Source organism: Misgurnus anguillicaudatus, chromosome 22 (assembly GCF_027580225.2).
Source record: "Misgurnus anguillicaudatus chromosome 22, ASM2758022v2, whole genome shotgun sequence".
NCBI lineage: Eukaryota > Metazoa > Chordata > Actinopteri > Cypriniformes > Cobitidae > Misgurnus > Misgurnus anguillicaudatus.
In genome coordinates, this window is record NC_073358.2 from 46,274,469 (window position 1) to 46,297,885 (window position 23,417).

General features: G+C 39.1%; 1 protein-coding gene across 3 annotated transcripts in view; it reads left to right on the top strand.

The window, feature by feature from the left end:
* Positions 1-23,417, top strand: part of tet3 (tet methylcytosine dioxygenase 3) — a 46,467-nt gene that overhangs the window by 1,975 nt on the left and 21,075 nt on the right. Inside the window, exons 2-3 of one of the 3 annotated variants that reach the window (XM_055198519.2) lie at positions 1,891-2,603; positions 13,140-13,196. In XM_055198519.2, coding sequence (XP_055054494.2) covers positions 2,238-2,603; positions 13,140-13,196 — 423 coding nt within the window. In that variant the 5' untranslated portion in view covers positions 1,891-2,237. Of the gene's footprint in view, positions 1-1,890; positions 2,604-12,418; positions 12,785-13,139; positions 13,197-23,417 lie in introns of those variants that run through there. The other 2 variants (XM_055198521.2, XM_055198523.2) reach the window with 2 other exon arrangements.

Sequence of the window (23,417 nt, forward strand, 5' to 3'; positions counted from 1 at the left end):
ATACAAATGTATCGAATAAGGAAGCACTGTGGCGATTCATCGTGACGCGTAAAAACGCGCATGACTGACGCGTATCTTAAATCCGATACATTGATTGAATGTACAATGCGTGAGCGGGGTGACCCGTAGTTACCGGTAAAATATTTGCGTTTATTGACGGTCGGCTGGAGTCCCCAAGCGCTGAACAAAGAGCGTCGAAGGAAAGTCCTGCATACACGGAGGCAAACAAAGAGCTGGGTTGGAGAGATGTCTCATGGGGATTCGCCATTGTAACCTAGCATTTTCTCACATTTCACACGTAGCAGAGTGATTCAGTAGCTTTGTGGCTTGATCTTTTTTTTCTTGCACATTAACCAGACTGCACTATGATCAATAGCTACTCTGGTGCTGTAGTATGATTCACAGATCACAAAATGTGACTTTTAATTTGGCTCAATACTCTTGATTGGCGTAGTAGATACGTACATATTTATAATGGCAAATGCCTTAAAATTTAACACATTATTACAATTTTCAACACTTTTTGCATTTTTTTTTTGGTGATTGTCACAAACATTTCAAAGCAACAAGAATACATTAATGTTAACCTGTACGAGTTTCTTGGATGATGGAACATAAACCTAACTTAAGTGTCCCACATAATAGCATATGATATATATTTTAAAGGGGCCATGGCATGAAAATCTGACTTTTCATGTTTAGGTGCTGTGATTGGGTCCCCAGTTGTTCTATCAACCTAGAAAATGTGATAAAGATCAACCCAGTAACCTAAGGGCTTGTTATAGTCCTGCGTAGGTCCTACGGCGTAGCCGCGACTGCGTAGATTCCGCGTCGGTTTTCATTTATACTTTTGCGTCGTCCTCCGCGTCGACGTGCAAACACACACACAAACCGCTGGTAGGCAGTATCCACGCGTCTAACCACAGTAGCAGCGCGACCGCCAGAGAAGAAGAAGCTTGGCAAGTTAACCCACAAACGAAGAAGAAACGGCAACTTGTTGTGTATGATTTGAGAAGACCAGCAATGATGGAGGTAAATAAACAGCGACTTTTGTTGCAGTTTGAGTTAAATCACTCCTCAACTTGGCTAATCTTTGTTTTCACCGTCGCAAAAGTAAATACCTATGACGCAGTTTTTTTACCTGACAGGAGGGGTTCTGGTGGACCAATCACAGCGCTTGCGCTCCGCGTAGATCTGACGCGCTGTTAACATTTTTGCGAGGTGCACGTCAGGCTACGTACAGGCTACGGATAGCCTACGCTGTAGCTACGGCATAAAACTTACGCACGACTATAAATCGCCCTTTAGTTTTGGTAAACCATTCTCTACAAGCACATGAAAAATAGGTAGTTGAAATTGGGCTCTCCTTATGATGTCATAAGGAGCTCTTATTATAATAATACCACCCCTTAATCTGCACTATCCAATAACAGCACTGCAATTCAGTGTTTGAATTTCATCAGCTCATTTGCATTTTAAAGGACACACCCAAAACGGCACATTTTTGCACACACCTACAAAGTGGCAATTTAAACATGCTATAATAAATTATTTATATGGTGTTTTGAGCTAAAACTTCACATATGTGCTCTGGGGACACCAAAGATTTATTTGACATCTTAAATAAGTCTTGTGCCATGGCCCCTTTAATAAATATATGTTATTATATATATTTAATATTTATTTATTTATTTATTTATTTAACAACACATAAATAATCGAATGCAAATTCTGAAATAAGAGCAATATGAGCATAAAACTATTATATATCTATCTCTTTCATGGTGTGTTTATAAAATGTTATATAAAGAGAGAGAGAGAGAGAGAGAGAGAGAAAATAAAAAATATATTGAAATGTATACTTAGCACTTTTTTCTCTCCATTATACAGTTACCAAACTCCCTTGAGTGGCCATGACTTCTGGTTCCCGTCTGCACTTGAATGATATCAAGTTTGACACTTTTGGTAACACAGAGATGCTCCCCATCTCCTGCGGCCACGTTCCTGACGTACGTGCACCGGCCGGTGAATGACATAGAATCCAAAACGTTCTCCTTGAAGTAGGAACGTCCTGAAATCCTCCCTTTTTCAAATCCAGTGTGGCCCAAACACAGCAAACACTTTATGGACTGGTCTGTGTTGTGCTGTGAAGAACCTTACCTTATACCTTATATTTTTAACCCATTAGTGGCCACATTTACCACTCTGTTGTCCAAAAAGAGAGTGGGGCCCCCAGTATGCACAAGCTGAGAGGAGGCCCCGGGCCTCCCGTCCATGACATATACGAGTTTTCTCTGGATGAGGAGGACCCGAGAGTTTATCTCGGGGCCAGAAGTGCCAGAGTGGTTTCACCTGCGGCCGAGTACATCAGGTCTGAGCATGAGCAAGCGGGCCTCTACTCCCTGCCGCACATGGAGGGCGAGGAGCTGATGGAATCGATGGTACCACAGAAGAAGAAGAGGAAGAGATGTGGCGTGTGTGGACCTTGCACGCGGAAGGAGAACTGTGGTACCTGTGCCAACTGCCTGAACAGAAAGATCGGGCACCAGATCTGCAAACTGAGAAAGTGTGATGAGCTGAAGAGGAGAAAGAACCAATGGGAGGTAAAATATAAGATCATACATAAGCGCACGCTTACACCTGTCTGCATTATCTGTCATGTTTGATCATTACATTCACATGTGCATCTGGCAGATGGTCTTATCCAAAGTGTCTTAAAGTGGAATACACACACACACACACACACACACACACATATATATCAGTTAAATATATATCATCTAACATGATCTAATTTTATGACTTCAGTGTTGCTAACCTCATCCCCTGATAGTTGAGCTACAGGAACACCATTGTAAATGCATTATAACACTCTTAAGGGTGGTGCTGCCATCATCACCACCTCCTGTCTGTTACCTGTTATTGGTCCACCTATACACATTCCACACCCATCCTGTCCTAACATGTTTCCTTTCAACCCGTCATTCTTGCCTAGGCCCTAGACTGTAATGACCCAACAATATAAATGCAATTATATAGGCAAATTTTCTCAAATAAGGGACACCAATTTTTCTTTAAATCTCTTAGTAGTTTTAATCTAGATATAATCCTATTAAGGCATAGTTAAGGTATGAAAATCAAACTTTGCACACTGTAAATCATTTCTAACTTTGATTTACTCAGCCCCTTAGAGCAAAACTCTCTCCCAACAGCTTAAACTTTGCCTTTCTTTATTTTATTGTTTAAAATTTGATTAAGAGTAAGACATCTCTTACTTTTTGCTCAAAGCAGCTTTTTGTCGTTCTATTGGACATATAGGAATTGCCTTTTTTCCTTTATTTGAGGTTATACAGTATACATTTACACTTTTGCACTGCCAATGCAATGGTCTGCCAAAGGAGCTACAGGAATACAGTTGTTACCAAAGTTAATTTAAAGGATATAGAGCACTTTCATTAAAAAAAATTTATAATTTGCTCACCCCCATGTCTTCCAAAATGTTTATGTCTTTCTTTGTTCAGTTGAGAAGATAATACGTTTTTTAAGGAAAAACATTTCAGGATTTTTCGCCGCAGTTTAAAATTACAGTTTCAATGCAACTTCAAAAGGCTCTAAATGATCCCAACCAAGGCATAAGGTTCTTATCTAGCGAAACGATCATCATTTTGCCAAAAAAAGTACTTTTGTACCCCAACTTCTTGTCTTGCACTAGCCGTGTGATGCGCCACCTTGACCTTGCGTATTACGTAATTATGTCGAAAGGTCACACGTTACATATGTGAAACGCACACTAACAGACCATTTTAAACAATAAACTGACGCAAAGACATTAATTCGTATCGTTCCACATACAACAACGTCAGAACGGTCCTCTTACTGCGCACACCAGAGTGGTTGTTTCGCATACGATAATAATACGTAAGGTCATGCTCGCGCATCACACAGCTAGTGCAAGACAAGTAGTAAAAAGTACTTTATTTTGCGAAAATGACAATCGTTTTGCTAGATAAGACCCTTATGCCTTGGTTGGGATCGTTTATAGCCCTTCGAAGCTGCATTAAAATGGCCATTTTAAACTGCATTGAAACTGTAAACTGTTGAGGTCCATTAAGGGGACACTCATTTTCCAGCTCCCCTAGATTTACAAACATTTGATTTTAACAGTTTTGGAATTCATTCAGCCGATAGCCGGTTCTGGTATCACTTTTAGCATAGATTAGCATAAGCCATTGAATCTGATTAGTCCATTAGCATCGCGCTCAAAAATAACCAAAGAGTTTTGATATTTTTCCTATTTAAAACTTGACTATTTTGTAGTTACATTGTGTACTAGGACAGACGGAAAATTAAAATTTGAGATTTTCTAGGCCGATATGGCTAGGAACTATACTCTCATTCCGGCGTTATAATCATGCACTTGCTGCCGTACCATGGCTGCAGCAGGCGCAATGATATTACGCACTGCCCGAAAATAGTCCACTGCTATTGAAAGTTAGCAAGTAGGAAAAATGGTAAAAAAGAAAAAATATCGTAACTCTTTGGTTTCTTTTGAGCGTGATGCTAATGGACTAATCAGATTCAATGGATTATGCTAAGCTATGCTAACAGTGCTAGCGCCAGACCCGGAGATCAGCTGAATGGATTTCAAAATGGTAAAATCAAATGTTTATCTCTAGGGGAGCTGTAAAATGAGCATATTTTCAAAAAAAGTGGAGTGTCCCTTTAAAGTCCACTTTATGGAGAAAAATCATCATGGAATGTTTTCCTCAAACTTAATTTCTTCTTGACTGAACAAAGAAAGACATCAACATCTTATATGACATGGGGGTGAGTAAATTATCAGAATTTTTTATGTAAGTAAAATATAACAAAAGTTGTTGTTGCAGGTTGCCCAGACATTGCTTTGCAGTTGCTACATTGTTCATTGCGTTTCTGGACGGTTGCTAGGGGTAGGGCTTTAAAAAGTGGTTGTTAGGGAGGTCTGGGTGTTTGCTTGGTGGCTTACTAGCCCAAATCAATATTTAGGGTTGGAGGTTTGTTCAAATAGCTGTGAGCAAGAGTAATAGTAGTGCATGCCAAATGTGCTCCTGCAATTAAAGGGGTTTATAACCGTGCGCCTGCAGTCTTTTTCTCTGCATCTTGAAGAACTTAGAGGATATCAGACTTTTCGTTTGTCTTTAGAGGGTCAGCGCACTCACATGGGCTCCAGGTGTTTGTATCAGTGTGTTTGAGCAGGTTTAGTGAGTAACCGAGGAGAATTCCTTTTGCTTACTTTATATACTCTGCTCTTTGACCTTTGACCAGTGGAGGGGTTGGGGATGACCTGTGGCCAAAAAGGAGAGGAAGGAAAGTGGGGGAGGGACAGAAAGAAATAAAGAGAACCAGAGGTAAAGAAGAAATGCTGATAAACAGGAAAGCGACTTTCATGGAAGCTCAGGACAATTAAAGGAAAAATATCCATGTTTTTGTGTCCTTGTTTGGCACACAGTTAACAACAGTGCTCTCCCACCTCCCCTCCCCCTGTTTTTTACTTAATTATTGACCGTGCAATGCAAGGCCTGGTATGCAAAACCTCTAGTTACATTTTAGCTGTGAAAAGTAGTGTTAATTAACCGGACATGGATGCCTGATCACTCCGGAGACGTCAAATAATTTCAATAGCACGTTCGGCTCGATTCACACCAGGCATGATTTTCACTGTGACAGCCTTTATATCAAAACAATGCAAGTTCACAACAGGCGCAAATATTCACCCGGCAACGAAGAAGCATTTAATAACGTAGTGTTTTTTTTCTTCACTTGGCACAAGCCAGTAAGATGCAAGATTTTGGGTCCTGTGTGTACAGTTGACATCCATGGGTGCACTCACATTATCCCAACCAAACCGCACCCAAGCGTGTTTGACCCCCAAAGTCTGGTTTGTTTGACTAGTGTACCGTGCCCTGGCTGGTTTGCAGAAGTGGGTTCGGGCACCGAACGCGCATTGTGATCGTGAATCGAGAGTGCGGTTCAAATAGAGAGACATCAATTCCGCGACCACTCACCTTCTACTGCCCTCGTAAAAACCTTCGGATGCGCACAGCAGGGTTATGTTAAAGTCTGAGCTGTATGCAATATGATGTGAGAGGACAGTGTGTCATCGTGCCTCAAATGATCCAGAATCAAACAGACAAACTTAACTTTACGATGTTTTCCAGTGTTAAGAGAGCGCTTTACATCCTGTTTTCTTCAAAACAGTCACATCCTTATTATTAAAGCGTGCCCAGGCACGAATTGTTCAAGTCCAGTGTAAGTGCGTGCTTCTGGGGGAGTAGGGAAGGGGGGACAATTGCGCTCGGGCATGGTCCAGTTGGTTATATGTTGGTGACTCTCACAAAATCCAGATGTAGAAGGTGTCCAGCATCAGAATTTTTAAAAAGCCCTTGAAGCCAATTATTTTTTAGTTTTTTGCACATATAAGATTAAGGTCTGAACTTACTATAACCATTATTTTTAGAAGATTTAAAAAAATATTTCCTATAGAATTATTTACATTTTTTAGATTTTCATTATCAAAAATTATCATTACCGCAACATGATATTACATTAAATATATGCACTTACAAACTCATGTTTCGGTAATGAGAACTAAAAAGTTGTCTTGGTACTATGACAAACAAAATTTCAACTTTTATCTGGAGAGAAAAAATAAAAACTGCTTACCTGGTAGCCATCTTGAGTGTCACAGTCAATTATGTCCCTTACAACAATGTTTTTTGAAAATGTTAGTTCCTTGACGGCTTAAACAATGATTAAAAATCGTTGCGGAGGATGAGAAAAGGTCTTGGACACATTTATATTTCTTATTATTGTCTCTACATTTACCAATGATCACCAAATACCACATTTTTCTTTACTGTAAATGTTTATAGAACAACATGCACTGAAGCGTTTTGTTTTTTAATTATAAATATTTCCATGTCAAAGAACCCAAATCCAGTCATGGACACGTTGCAGTAATGAACATTTTCTCCTTAAATGTGGAAAAAACATCAAAATTGGTTTGTATGATGTCATTTGAAATCATGTGCAATTTAGTACACGAAGAGATGTTTGTAACTGTATGCTTCTTATTTTGATAGCATTTACTTTTATTATACAACATTTTTTATAACACCTCATAAGTCTAATTTTGCGAGAATCACCCATATGAGTACACCCGATGATAGACAAGCAGGTGTGAAGACCAAAATTCTGGGTTCGTTTACAGGGAATGCATGTACGAATTAAAAATATTTTCATGTAAATTGCTGTAGTTTAAAGCGTCTACCAAATGCATAAATGTAAAATTTAAGACAGATGTGGAGCTGATACCAGAGAGAGAGAGTAAAAAGAACAGATAATGCAATAGTCTTAATCCTATATTGAGGTTTGTGTTTTCAAGGAGATGTGTTACCTTTCTAAGCACCTGCGTTTATGATCTTAAGATGATTTGCATAACAAGCAAGACATCTACATTTACATGTATGCATTTGGCTTGCTCTTATACAAAGTTACTTAAAGTGCATTCAAGCTATACATTTTATCAGTATGTATGATCAAACCGACGACCTTTGCGTTGCTAAAGCAATGTTCAGTGAGTTGAGCAACAGAAACACAGCAATGCCTTAGCAACCACACAGAATATGTCAGCAATGCTGTTTTTATTTGCTAGTTAACGTCAGACAAAGGATGAGGTGGATCAGTTGTAAATGTTGTCTGTGTGTGTCAGGGTCACCCATCCCCCTCGTCCATCTCAGCCTCTTCCCCTGTTCACTTCACCGAGCACATGAAGGAGACCGATGCAGAAATGTTTCACATATGCCGTAAAATATCCGTTTGACAAAATAGTGAGAAACAAATTCGTTTGTACCAAGACTCATTGCATGTAATCATGCTTGATGTCTTACAATCGGAGACCGAATTGGATATTGTATTTGGAGAGCGAGAACCACAAACCATGCTGTGCCACGGTGTCCAAACTGGCCATATTTCATTATCCTCTTCAGCTGACCTCTGCACTAAACCACCAGCTGACTACACCATTGCCCGGCAACCAAATCACATTATAGCCCTCTCAACCAATCACAGTTTGCGACAAGCCGGAGTGAATGCACACCCGGCGTGCATGACAGGTAGCAGCATTCAATAATGCTAATAAACTCAAAGCAATCGCTGAATGAGAATAATTGTTGCGGGGGCTGTCTGTCTGTCTGTCTGTTTGTTACGACAATGAACCACTTCATTTTTTATCAAAATCATTTAAAAAAATATGTGACCCTGCTTGTGAAAACCCAGCAAAAGTCATTTTCTTTTCTACATAATGTAAAGAACATTCTGTGAAAATATAACCTTGATATCTTTAATACTGACTGTGAGTGTCAAAGATTGAAATCGTTGCGAAATGAATGATACCATTTATCTCAAAAGTTATGTTCAGTATAAATGAGAAAAGGTTCATTCGCAAGATGATGCGCACTTTAGAAATAATGACAGAGCCCATACATTGATCTATTCATTGCTAATGCAATTGGAGACCTCTTACTAACAGCAGTCTAGTTTACAAGCAGCAAATCTTTTTCATGTACAATAAGTAGCACAGCTTAAATCACTGGCTTGCTTAAAGAGCAGTATAAGTGGTTTTCGTATATATATAAAAATGCATTACTTAATGCAATATTTAAGTATTATGTCATACATTTATTGATGGAAAGCAACAATGTAAAATACTGACTTTTGTATTTTTAAACTTTGCATTTTATCAAAAGCACTTCGTTTTTTCAGATGATTGCTGTTCTCACATTCTTCTAAAAAGTTAAGCTATGCTTCGCTTCAAGGTGTTTTCATTTTGAAGTGGTGTTCTTGATGTGAACAAGTGTTCATGTAGTTTGCATGCAACGACTGTACCTGCATAGATACATGTTCGCAGTAAAGACGTGTTTGATGTCATGCACGTGCCTACGTGACTTAGCTATGAAGAAGGGAGAGGTTCTTTAATGAAAGAGAGACGTGCGTTCAGGTCAAACCAAGACTTGTCTCTTATACTTATGAGACAAAAAGCCCGGTTTCACTTGAACAACTCTCATAAACACTGTAATAAAAAGTAAAAGTTGCATTCATTAGTGTCAATGATTGTGCCGCCTTTTTGTAATTATACTTTTATGGGATCTTTATGTATGTAATGCAATGGTTTCTTGGGTAACACTTTACACAATTGTAGGTTGTATTCGCTAACATGAACTATACATTAATTCATGTTAATTTCATCATTTGCTAATACATTTTTTTAAACCAAAAGTTGTATCTAGTTAATGCACCATGAACTAACATGAATTGGCATTAACAAACATGAACAAAGAAGAATAAATGACAAACTAACTATATTAATTAATGTTAGCTAATGCATTTATTAATGTTAAAAAATGCAAACTTATTGTAAAGTATTACAGATTTTTTATTACAATCGGCGTAAATTAAAGGTGGTACAATAAATAGTACAATTTTCAAATTTGAATGATATTTTAGGATTACAGTAACTCAAATATTTTCAAATATTAGAGTCCTGACAGGATTTATGAATTTCTCAGTTGGGTAATTCTCACGAAATTAGACTTATGAAGTGTCATGAAACATTATAGAGTAAGAATATCAAAATAAGAAGCATACAGTTACAAACATCTCTTCATGTACTATTTTGCACATGATTTCAAATGACATCAATCAAAACAATTTTGTTGTTTTTTCCACATTTAAGAGGAAAATTTTCATTACCGCAACATGTCCATGACTGGATTAAGGTTATTTGACATGGAAATATTTATAATTAAAATATCTAAAAAATAAAAAGCTTCAGTGCATGTTATACTATAAACATTTACAGTAAAGAAACATGTGCTATTTGGAGATCATTGGTAAATGTAGACACAATAATAAGGAATATAAATGTGTCCAAGACCAATTTTTTCATCCTCCGCAACAATTTTCAATCATTGTTTAAGCCCTCAAGAAACTAAAATTTTCCAAAAAAAATTTGTTGGAAGGGACATAATTGACTGTGACACTAAAGATGGCTACCAGGTAAGCAGTTCTTATTTTTTCTCTCCAGATAAAAGTTTAATTTTGTTTGTTATAGTACCTAGACAACTTTTTAGTTCTCATTTCCGAAACATGAGTTTGAGAATATCATGTTGCGATAATGATAATTTTGTATAATGATAATCTAAAAAATGTAAATAATTCTATAGAAAAATTTTTTATATCCTCTAAAAATAATGGTTATATAAGTTCAGACCTTAATCTTATACGTGCAAAAAAACTGGCTTCAAGTGCTTTTTAAATATCTGATGCTGGACACCTTCTAAATCTGGATTTCGTGAGAATCACCCAGTTGTGTTATATCTTAACGAAAAGTTCCATAACGCGTATCAATTCAATTGCATTTAAGTCAATTCAATGTTTATTTGAAACAGTTTTACGACTTACAGTGAAATGTTACTTGTGTAACGTGTTAATCCTGTTTCCGAACACTGTGACTATCATAATTGTGTAACTTTGACAATATTTTTTTACAGGCCCCAGTTTAAGCATGTATATTAATTTAAATTGTGTATTGCAGCTGGCTTTAGAAACACTGTGGATTAGTACACTTTGGATTGGCCATTGTTTGGGAAATGGGGGAGGAGAGAGTTAATTAGGATTGTTAATCCCTCTGTTATTACAACGATGTCTCAACCCTCATTTATACCCGCACACACACAGACCTTTAGAAATCATTAACAATGCAGCTCTAACGATGTTTTCGCAATCTAGATCCTCTTACCACGGGAACCCGGCACGAGTGTGTGAGAGACTGTGTGTGAAAGTGGGTTGGAGGGTCACAGGTAGGATTACAACCGTTTCATACAGCCTAAAGGGGATTGTCTTTGATACTGCCACGAATCACCTGGTCTGTGGCGAGAACGGGCGTACAAGATTAATGACCACTTAAACGCTTCGACTCTCGCGACAAACCAGGTGATTCCGCCAGTATCAAAGCAAACCATGATAACATCAGCGTAACAACACCGTAACATAACTTGGAGCTCCCTTATATCAACGAACGTGATTTATTTATCGCTGATCGTCACTTACACGATGAGAAATAGTAAAGCAGCAATTTGTGTGCTACAGCGCAACCTTCCCTAGTCTTGTGGTTACTGCAAGCCGGGTCTCGTGCTCTTCGCAGACACACACACATACACGAACATGGTGTTGCTGAAACTCCCACGCTGCGTAATCCACTCAACATCACAACTGCTGCGTCACCCAACGTCCTCTTGTAATACACGCTGTCCTGCGCCCTCCTCTACCACGCATGCTTCGAGAAAAAGCCTCAAAGCAGCGTTGTTTAATCAATGTGACGTTTCAATCTAGCTGCACGTGTAGATTTAGGTGCTATTTTGTGAATGGATGGTGATGGTTACGACATCAGTGTTTTGTTATCCCAAATGCTCGAAATAACAACCGTACTATTTCGTCCCGCTCGTGTTACGATACCTTTCTCATCTGCCAGACATTTGTTGGTCTGGCCAGCAGAGGTTGCGTCTGTCCCGTATGGCTCATAGCCAGTGTTTTTTCTTTCTGCGTTTCATACTGTAGTGGTATTTTAGTCGGCGTAACTATGTTTGGTATGCACTCACACACACATTGCACGCTGTCTGTAAGTTTAACAGCTGCAGGAAGCTCAAAACTAAAAAGTGTTTTTTCTACGATTGATGGACCAAAAGTGTACATTAACATTGTTTCGCTTTCTGGCTACGTTTTATTTTTTCACGTTTCTATTCATTTGTAAACGTGGTTTTGTTTACTCGACGTGTTCTCCACTGCTGGCTAAAGTGGAATGGACATTTTTTTCCCCTTGTCTTTGTTTATGGTGCCAAACGCACAGCGAGCACGTGCGCAGTCCAGTCCAGTTGTTGCAGCCAGCCGAGTCGCAGATGGCCCTAAGTGATACCACATTCCAGAGGCATTGTTTTAGGAAGGCGAGTCAGGGTAGAAAACTGACAGCCACAGCGCTCGCGCGCGAGAGAGAAACCCTTCCCCCCGTCCGGCTGCAGTCTGAAACGCACGCACAGATGCACATGCACACGCATTGTTCGCAGCACGCGCCCCCTTCTTTCTTTCCCCGCATGTGTCCCGCCCTCAAGGCCACTCTTTATGTCTCTGTGTCTCTTTTCTCTCCGTTTCACCCTAGCAGCAGAGAGCACAGTCGTCTCCGATTGGTCGATAGCTTTTCTTTGTGAGCTATCTGTGGTGTGACGTTGCCTCGCGTGTGTTTGTGAGCGAGTGCGTGTGTGTGTGGGTCGCCGGGGTGGGGGGGAGGTTGTGCATTCACATCACGTATTCAGTTAGCTTTTGCGTTCGGAGAGAGAGAGAGGGGGAAGGGGGGCAGAGAGAAAAAAAATAAAGAGGGAGGAGGCTATAGTGCAGCACTGATAGCGATCACTCTGCCTTTTAAAAAAAAAAGCTCCTGCGCGTATGTGGTCGAGCTATGAATTGGAGGAAGTGACAGAGAGAGAGAGAGGCAGGGAGGGCGAGAGCGTATGAGAGCTAATGTAAAACAGGATTAAGAACAAGATGGCTTCCTGAATGGACCGAGAACAGAAAGAAAGAGAGAGGAGAAAAGAAAGAGAGAGAGAAAGGGTCGCAGAGAGAATGGTGTGGGTCTTCTGATGGGGACGCATCTTGCCACTGAAGAGCAGCACACGAAGGCAGCGAGGCTCAGTAGGTAAATATTTATTAGCAGTGGAAAAATTGACGGACAGTTATGGCAGATGGGCCGGGGGGGCTTTAATGATGGGGAGGGGGTCACCGGGTAAAAGCTGAACGGTGCTGGGTTTATGGAACGGCTGGGGTTAAAAGCAAATAGATGGATTGAGCTCATTATTGAATGTCTTTTGGTGATATCTTGGCAGGACTGTATATGATCATTTGTAATATATAAAGCAGGTTGTAGCTCTTGTTATAGATCTAAACAATGCTATTATTATAATTTTGAATGATCTGTGTTTTGTTTGTTATATCTCATGTCACTGATGCTTGTCTTGTATTCTTTCTATTCTTTTCACATGGTGACCTGGCAGGTGGAATATTTTGAAGACGTAAAAGCTCGGTCCACAACCCCAAACCTGGCTAAAGAGGTGAGATAAATAACCCTCCTGCTGACCTTGGCTACGTGTGTATCCTCTTACAGAATGGGCACCCATCTGTATTTGGCTCTCAATCCTAATACCTCCGTATGCAAAAGCACGAATCGTCAGCTGCAGTTGATGATTTGTGCTTTTGCATGACTCAACAGGCCCATTGTGTACCCAGATGGAGTGCGACTGTTTCGACTTAGCGACAGCTGCAGCACCTGTGTGTTGCAGGTGCGATGTTTGTGGCTGTCTCGTACCGCATGCCTAGCACGGCATCGGCGTCCATTTACGGTGCCATCGTGTCGTAAGAAGCCAGGCAAAACTGAAACTGAGAGCTGGCGGGCACCGGCTCTGGTTTAAAGGGACCCGGGCTCTGCGCTCATTGGAAGAGAGGGAGGCGTGAACTTCGCCTGGCAAAGAGCAAGGAGAGAAGGAGGTGGCCTCTCTCTCTCCTTTTTCTCTTTGGCTCTATCTCGCTCTGTCTGTCTGTCTGTCTCTCTGTCCGCACTCTGGGCGGGTCTGCCAAAGTTTCCAGTCATCTGAGGTAAAGGGAGTAAAAGTTAGTGGGTCACGCATGCGTGGTGACGACATTGGTATTTGTGTTCGTCGGTGTGAGCTAGCACGTGGCGGAGTGTTTATGTACGTGTAGCATTAGACTCAACAGGCCCTGAGAGCTTTGGTGCGAGTTAGCGGCGACATTCTCTGCGAATACGTGGAATCATCCGTAGGTGTAATCATCCGCGGACACTTTATTGCTGTAAAATCAAACAGGCACCGCAGTGTCCGTGTTTGCGTTCTGATTGCCAAGACACGACATTCACCACTGTTACTGAGTAAGAATGTGTGGTCCATGACTGTTCATTTCTTACTACTTCTTCTGTTGACCGCTTTGATCATATGATTAAGCGAGCTGTGTGTCATCACTCAGTAAATCCACAGGCTTACGTAACCTCACACACTTGTTTAGCTCTGATGTTTGGTAAAGTATCTTTTTGAAATTTAGTTCTGCTTACCAGTTGGACGCACAAGCCTCTTTATGTCAGTTTGCTGTGAGTCTTCCTTGCATTTATTTGCTGAAATAGTTTGTGAACACTGCGGATTGGAAACGTTAAGCTTTGTTTGGCATTTGGCCTTGACGCAAACTTATCGTTATTGGTTGTACACCACGCGGTGACGCTAAATGTTCTTCCATCGTCTGTATTCTTATGTAATTGCTCAGAAAGCCACAGCTTTGGTGAATCAACAAGAGCTGTGAATAAGAAGGCTCATTGTAGAGAAGAAGAGGTTGCGTTTCTGTGCATAGCATTTTTTTCCTCCGCCTGGGTGTTATGAAATAGTGGGGATAACCTTAACATCAAAGCGCTGAGAAATTGAGAGCTGACTGTGCATTACTGTACATGTTTGATCTATGGAGAAAAGGTACATCATCACCTCAATTCAAAGACTCTAATGCGGTCGTTCCTCCCATGTAACTCTCAAAAAGGATGGAAAGTCTGTAGTAATGGTTCGTTTCGAGGTGCGCGGAATCCTCTAGCGTGACGGGAAAGGGTTAACTCTGACCTAGATTTTGCGGCACAGTGAGTGGCAGATGACATCACCACTGTAATTATAGTTCAGACCCGCCCCTGAGGCTGCTCACGTGATGTGCTATTTGTGTGTATGTATATCTGAATGCACGCTGGAGAGGGGAAATGGTTTGTGAGGGTTTAAAGTTAAAAGGCATCTTTTTCAGTCTGGGCACCGGAAACTATAACCACTGCTCGCCGGTTTGTATTCTTCATGGAAATGTTTGTCACTGTAATTCATAACTTGGTGCAATTCATAACTCTGAATTTGTAGAAAGACTGGTTGTATCATACAGGTGCCACCATGGGTAGGTAACAGAAAGTGTCAGACTGGTTTTTTTGACGTGCAAAAAATGACTTTGTATTTTTGTCTTGTTTTTAGTACAAATATCTAAAAATTCTTAAGTCAAGATGTAATACCTAAGAAAATAAGTCTAGTTTTTAGAAATAAAAATATATAATGTAAGTGAATTTGGGCTTGGGAAAAAAGTTTGTTTGTTTTGGTCACAAATTTACGTAAAATTTTTTTCTTACGTCTTATTTTCTTAGCTCATTTTGCTCATCAAGAAAATGCGTCTTAATGTAACGATTTTTAGATATTTGTGCTGAAAACAAGAAAAAAATGCAAAAAATGTTTGCAGTGTAATTTTAGAAAGCGTGTTTATAGTAAAATTGCTGCTGACAGTATTTGCGAACTGCTGTATTATTGCCCTCAATACATCACTAAAAACAAAACAAGCTGCAGTCCAAGCATATTGTTTGCATAACATCACATGATCTGTTTTTTTCCCTGTCTGTCTACCCAACCAAACCATCCAAAGTCCAATGTGCTACCTGACAATGACTTTTGTAGTACAAACACAGGTGGGGTTAGAATAATCAGAAAGTGTTACTTGTTTAACTGTAATAATTCTTGCAAGTTCTTGACTTTGACTATTGTGTTGCAATACAATAAATGACTTTCTTAGTATTTTTGTTTTGTTTTCAGTTAAAATATCTAAATATTGTTACATTTAAGATGTATTTTCTTGATGAGCAAAATGACCTAGGAAAATAAGTCTAGTTTTTAAAAATATAAAATTTAAGCGAATTTGTGCTTAAAACGAGCTTAAAAAAATCTAGCCTGGCTCCGCCCTCCTACGTGCTTCCGCTTAATTTTCATTTCGCTTCAGTACTACGTCTGGGACTGCTGTGTAGAGTTTCGTTTTCTCCTGCAAAAATCTGCAGGTCCAATCAGCGAACAGAGGGGCGGGGCTAAGAACGATGACGTTGAGGTCGTGCGTCAGTTTGAGTTGTAGTTCAGTAATGGCAGCGGAGAAAGACTTGAGAAAAGCTATTCGGTCCGTTGTTGCAAAACTGCCGAATATACAGTTCTTGCTAAGTTTTGCAAGAACAATGTTTGCTAAGTTTTGTTAGTCTGATCATTGGACTTGTTGTTTCCGGCCGGTTTCGGCACGTGATATACGTCACGACCACACGTTAGCGATTGGCTATGGCAGATCCTGAGTGACTCTGGGCAGATCCAATAGTTTTAAACTTCAACACAGGACCCTCCTTAACGGAAGTAACGCTTTGCAATGGAGCGTGTCCAGACTCTATGTACAAATGAAATAAATGTACGAGACTCTGGTTGGACCAGGCTAAAAAAATCTGCCAATGGAATAAGAGAAATTTTCTTGAATAAAGTGTTTTTGAAAAAAGTACACTTTTTTACACATTTAAAAAAAAATCTTATTCCATTGGCAGATTTTTTTGCTTGTTTTAAGCACTAATTTACTCAAAGTTTATATTTTTTGTATAAAAACTAGAATTATTTCCTAGATCATTTTGATCATCAGAAAAATACATCCTTTTTTTAAGATTTTTTCGATATTTTTACTGAAAACCAGACAAAAATACTAAGTAAGAAAGTCATTTTTTGCAGTGTAAGTAAAGAAAAATATGATAAGAAAAATGTCCTGGTCAAATGTAGGCCGCTAAACTAACTTTTACTAACATATGGCAGTAGAAGATATAAAGAGCTTGGATTACAGTAGATGGCATTTAGCCAGTGTGTTAAATGTAAACATGATGTTCAATTCAGTGACACTATCATTTCAAACCAATGGCTTGAATAATCCTGCTTAGTGTAACCATTACAGCATATTCATCATGTTTTGTATTGAAAATAGTTAAAGTAAATAAAAAGTTGGGTGTGTGTGCATGCATCTGTTAGTAGAAATAGTAGATGAAACGGTCTGTGTGTATCTGTGTACATATTTACGTAATCTGCTTTCATGCAGGATTCAGGTTACAAAACGGGTTAAACGTGTTCATGTGTTGATCATAAGTGACAGCGTTTGCTATCTCAGTGTTAGGTGGTTAAAAAACGGATAAAATCTTCACACTTAAGAGAAATGGTTGCAGTTTCTTGTTTTGTGATAAAGCATCTCTGTGCTGAAGCATGAATGCACTTGTAGTTGTGTTGTAATGCATGTTGTAATGTAATTAGACATGGGACAACATTGATCATTTTAGCCAAATACGTATTTTTCCGATATGGAAATTGTTTTGTAGCGTCATGCATACATGCTTACCCTTCATTATGGCTTTGCAACTCCTGTGAAATGAATGACTGCATTACTGCAGTTAATGAAAAATGAATGGACAGGATGTACTATGGCACACCAGCTGAGGACTAGCTCTTATGTGACTAGCGTGTATCTCTGTTTTCGTCATATCCGGGACCCACTGTGATTTGTAATTTCTACCTTGAATACCGCGCAAGTTTTTAATCCACTGGTGTGTAGGTGACATCTTTTATCATTTAATTTTAAACTCTTTCCCAAATTTGATCATTTATCAATTAATCAAACAGTTTTGTATTGTAGTAATAAGTGAATGAGAGGTTGAGTCAAATCAAGCCATGCGATGCTGCAATGCACTTAGAGATATTTTTAAAAGGCACTGGCCCTTTAAAAGCCTGACTTGAACATATGGGGAGCTAATCTTAGCCTTACTCCTGGGAGAGACAAGGCTGGCAACCAGCCATCGTGCAGGGCTGGATAGAGAGCGTTCTCTCATTTTGGACTTCTTTTGTCACTGAACTTTACCAAAAATAGGTTTTTAAGGTTATACCAGGCTGATTTTCCCAGCACAGATCTATCTATTTTAATTTCAATGTTTTAAATGCTTTGATGGTTTATTTGAAGCCAATTTAAGGAACCTATACTGGGTTATGTATCAGGTTTCCTCTGCATCTATCTCCTTCCCCACGATTGTCTTTCCAATCCTGTCCTTCTTCTCTTTCAATCCTTTGTCTTTGCTATTTTCTGCTTTTCCCCTCCAATCGCCGGCTCATCGAATTTCACCTCTGTTTTTTTTCCTTCTCCTCCAAAACTTCTTGCACAAAGCCCACTCTTCAGGCCATGCTATTTCTCCATCTCCAACCTCCTCCTTTCCCACCATCTTATTGAGTGATGAGGGTCGCTCCACCCTTCCCTTCCCCCTCTTTCCTCATGTCTGTTCTGCTTTGCTTCCCCCTCACTTTCTCTCTCCCTCTTTCTCTCTGTCCGTCTCTCCCTTTCTCTTTGTGAGCATTTGTGGGGTAAAATGGGGAGGGGGACGCTCAGCTGAGATGTGCGTGCTGACTTGCATGTGCCGTGTGTCAGGCACCAACGAATTATGACGCGCACACGCACATTTACATCCATCGTACTGTACACCTCTCCACCCTACCCAAAGGAAAGAAGCATTGGGTCAGGAAATGCCTAAAACAAAGTGTACACAAAGTGCACCGGAAAACGGTGCAGAATTAGGGAATGGGAGGCCGGGAAGTTTTGGGGGGCAAGAACAATAGAAAGATGTGAAGAAAAAAATACTACCTTTGAAGCAGATTAAAAAATTGGTAGGGTTGGTAAGCACAAAATATCTGGATAGTTTCATTGAACGTTCAGGGTATTCACGGTCTGCCCTAGACTAAATGTACCCAGTGACCCCTGAGCCCATTTGCATCTGCGCGCAGACCCTCTGTGTGTGCGCGTGTGTTGTTGCACCCAGTTGTATGAAATTCTTAGAAAGCATGCCCAAAGGTTTTTTGTGTCACTGGTCCCTTAGTGTAGTGCACATGTTGCATTTGTGTATGCGAGAGGAAGAAGTTTCGTAAACAGATATAGAGAGGAAGGGTGTGTTGTGTGTGATAGAGAGATAAGGAAAGAGTCTGAAAGGACTAGTAACAAAAAAAGTTGGCAGTGTTTTCCTGTGTTCAGCTCTTCCAGTGATATTTTACCTAAAATAACGTAAGCTTTAGCATGCCAAACACAGTAAAAGAAAAGGTATATACATTTTTCTTTCGAATTGAATCCATTTATTTACTTATATAGTTGCTTGTTCCATGTGGATTTACAAAATACTTATAATCAGTGTTGGGGAAAGTTACTTTTAAAAGTAATGCATTACAATATTAAAGGAATAGTCTACTCATTTTCAATATTAAAATATGTTATTACCTTAACTAAGAATTGTTGATACATCCCTCTATCATCTGTGTGCGTGCACGTAAGCGCTGGAGCGCGTTGCGACGCTTCGATAGCATTTAGCTTAGCCCCATTCATTCAACGGTACCAATCAGAGACAAAGCCAGAAGTGACCAAACACATCAACGTTTTTCCTATTTAAGACGAGTAGTTATACGAGCAAGTTTGGTGGTACAAAATAAAACGTAGCGCTTTTCTAAGCGGATTTAAAAGAAGAACTATATTTTATGGCGTAATAGCACTTTTGTGAGTACTTCGACTCGCCTGAAAAGTCCGCTCCCCTTCTCACTCTCATAATGGGAGAGGGAGGGTGTTACTGCGCCGAATCGAAGCACTCCCAAAAGTGCTATTACGCCATAAAATATAGTTCCTCTTTTAAATCCGCTTAGAAAAGCGCTACGTTTTATTTTGTACCACCAAACTTGCTCGTATAACTACTCATCTTAAATAGGAAAAACGTTGATGTGTTTGGTCACTTCTAACTTTATCTCTAAATGGTACCATTGAATGAATGGGGCTAAGCTAAATGCTATCGAAGCGTTGCAGCGCGCTCCAGCGCTTACGTGCATGCACACAGATGATAGAGGGATGTATCAACAATTCTTAGTTAAGGTAATAACATATTTTAATATTGAAAATGAGTAGACTATTCCTTTAAGTTACTCCCCGAAAAAGTAACTGATTGCGTTATTTAGTTACTTTTCATGGAACGTAATGCTTACGTTACTTTTAAGTTACTTTTGCATTACTTTTTCTTACTTGGCTGAGGCTTGATCTCTTTCAAGCCTTGCAGGTGTTTTTTATGATCGCAAAAATGTCAAGCCCTGGCCTGCCATCTCCGTTTCTGACTCTAACTGTTCCCGCTCAGGCGCACAGAGTGCGTAATTCGACGTTAATATGTTCAGTTTAGTTCAGTAGATTATTTTATTTTTAAATGGAATTAATTAATCTGAAAAGTAACTCAAATATTAATGTGTACATTTATAAAGTAATGCGTTACTTCAGAAAAGTAATATTATTACGTATTGCCCATTACTTGTAATGCGTTACCCCCAACACTGCTTATAATTATGTAAGATATTGAATAAAGAAACAAATTGCCGTGTGCTGCACATCAAGAATTACAGATTTTGTGAAAAACAACCTGCGGAAATGTGTGCATCTCCTAATTATACTCCTGTGGATGTGTGTATTTCTAGTTATTTGTGGGTGGTTTGGTGTAAGTGGGGGTTTGATTATTTATTTTTGGTGAACACAGATGAGTCACATAAGACTGATGAACAAAAAGATAGAGATTGTCATTTGCTGTAAGATCATTGTAACCGTTAATGTTACTCATGTTTTTTCTGAGAATCTGAGTTTTGAATCAGATGCCTTGTGTGGATGTTACATCAGAAAACCTTCATTATCTGTGCTCTTCACATGAGATGATTTGATGTTGGTCAAATAAACAAATATTATTAGCTAATACATGCCAATTGTCCTGCATATCCATGTTAATAACAATATTATGTAGTCCCTGACCATGGGAACTGACTTATTAATGTACTTTGTTTAAAAGCACCAGCTTAGCAACAAATTTCAGTTCCTGTGTACCGCATTTACACATGTGACAGGTCGACGGCTCGCGTATTCAAAGCATGACCTTCCATGTCTGCTATTTTATGGTCAGTTCAAGGTTCATTTAAATGCACCTGATAGCTAATAACTTAGATAGAATAAGCATTTAGCGGTAACCTTTATGTTTTGGGTTTTGTTGAAATGTTAAACCTTTCCGTGTAGTGCTGTGGTCTTTCTGGGACCTGTGTAGTTTCACATCTCACATGTCTCTTGTGTTTTGATGAATTATCAGCTGTCTTGTGACACACAGGTTGTTTGTGGCTCAACTGGTTGCAGGGGTTAAATTTCTGGGGTGGACATGTTGAGTAAAACATTGTTGAAACTAACTAGTAACATGTCTGCCATTTCCATTAGCACTTGACTGGCTCAAACTACAGATTATTTAAAACAGCAATACAAAAAAAGTTACTCACTAAAATATGACGCAAACACAACATTTTTGTTCAGGTTTTTTACTATCAGTCACTTTTAGAGATAAATACATCAATGTGGTGCAATTTGAGAGGGAAAATAAGTGACTAGATCTATGAGGAATACACCTTTATGTTCTTTTAAACAATTTTGTGCTCTATTAGTAAAATCTTTGGTTGTATGTATGTATGTATGGTAATAATAGGGCACACAAGCCACATACACAACATATGATAAATGGGATTCACCATTGGTCAAAACATGTTGAATGTTTATAGGATAATTAGTGGGGGCATTTAATACATATGGGTGATTCTCACGAAATCCAGATTTAGAAGGTGTTCAACTGTAAATATTTTTAGTATAACATGCACTGAAGCTTTTTATTTTTTAGATTTTTAATTATAAATATTTCCATGTCAAAGAACCCAAATTCACCATGGACACATTGCGGTAATGAAATGTCCCCCTCAAATGTGGAAAAACAACAAAATTGATTTGTATGATGTCATATGAAATCTTGTGCAAAATAGTACACGAAGAGATGTTTTTTATCTAAATGTTTCATGACACCTCATAAGTCTAATTTCGCGAGCATCAACCATATATTTATTATTAGTTACTAAACAGCAAGCAACCTTTGCACCCTGAATTCGAAGTGGATACTGTAACATTAAAGTTACTTAAAGAGCACCTATCGTCCGATTCACGATTTTAAATTTCCTTTGGTGTGTAAGTGTGTATTAGTACATGTTAACGATATGCAAAAGGTACAAACCGCAAAGTAAACGATGACGCGAGTTATCGTCTCCAACGTAAATCTCTTTTCTTGGATAACAACAAACACACAGATTTTAGGCAACAGTTTACTTCCTGTGATTGGTGATGTAGACAAGACCGACATTATCATAATTCCTCCCGCTTTGGCCTGTAAGTTAACCACTGTTAGCAACCAAATCTTTCAAACATGTTAAGGAGCGTCACGTTTCCGGCTGACGTCAGAGGTATTCAGGCAAATCACAAAGTACAGATTAGCTGGCCAATCAGGGACACAGAGCTTTTCAAATCCGTGTGTTTTAGGAAGAGAGTGAAATCTGGAGCTACAAATGTACAGTATGTAGAAAATAATGTGTTTTTAACCATAAACCACGCAAACACATTGTATTATACCAAATACACAAAATAGTGTTGTTTTGGCAATGAAATAGGTGCTCTTTAATTCAAATGATGTTGCGACTTAAAAATTCCATGATGTCCGGAAAGGCGGTCAAGTGCATTTGTCTTTTGCATAGTTCTTTTGGCAAAGCATCTAACAATCAAGAGCTCCACGTTTCACACAAACACGCATGAACTCAAACTTTTAAAATTCCCACCCAACGCCGCAAACCGGAGATCCGGCATGGTGCCGGAAAACTTTAAGCCCTGTGGTTGTTTTCTCATGTTGTAAAACGCACAACTCTTGCATTTACTAAAATACAGAAGCAAAGGTCCTCTGTGCGGTATGTCCTGTGAATCAAGATTTTCTTGTATAGTTTTAAACTGTTCAGCCAGGTATGCACTGTATAGTTATTGTTTTTGAAAATCAGCAGCTCCATATTCTCAGCTTCTCAGTTTTAGTTTGGGATAAAATTAACATGACATTAATAAATGCTGTATTCTTTATTGTTAGTATATGTTAGCTTGGTGGTCTCCAACAGGTTGTCCCAGCACAGAGTCTGTGAGTTGCCCGCCAAAGCACATTCTATTAATAGCGTCAATTTTAACATATTTTTATGTTAGCTTGACTTCTTTTAGGTATGTTAACATTTAAAACATTGACAAAACATATCAACAAGTTAAATAAAATAAAATCAAGTTAAACAAAAAACTTTTGAGTAGACTATATCAAAAATTAGGCCGCCAGATTCTTTTTTCCATTGTGGTAGCCCTTGCTCACTAAAAGGTTAGAGACCCCTGTGTTATATGTAATATGTGTGTTTGTTTTGGCTGTATATATGATCATGTGCTTAATCGATTGGTGCTGTGATGGTCTGTGACTTTAGTTCTTAGTCAGTGCATTTATGTTGATAGTTTTGTCAGTGTAATTTAACCTAGAATCTCATGCAGTGTTTGAC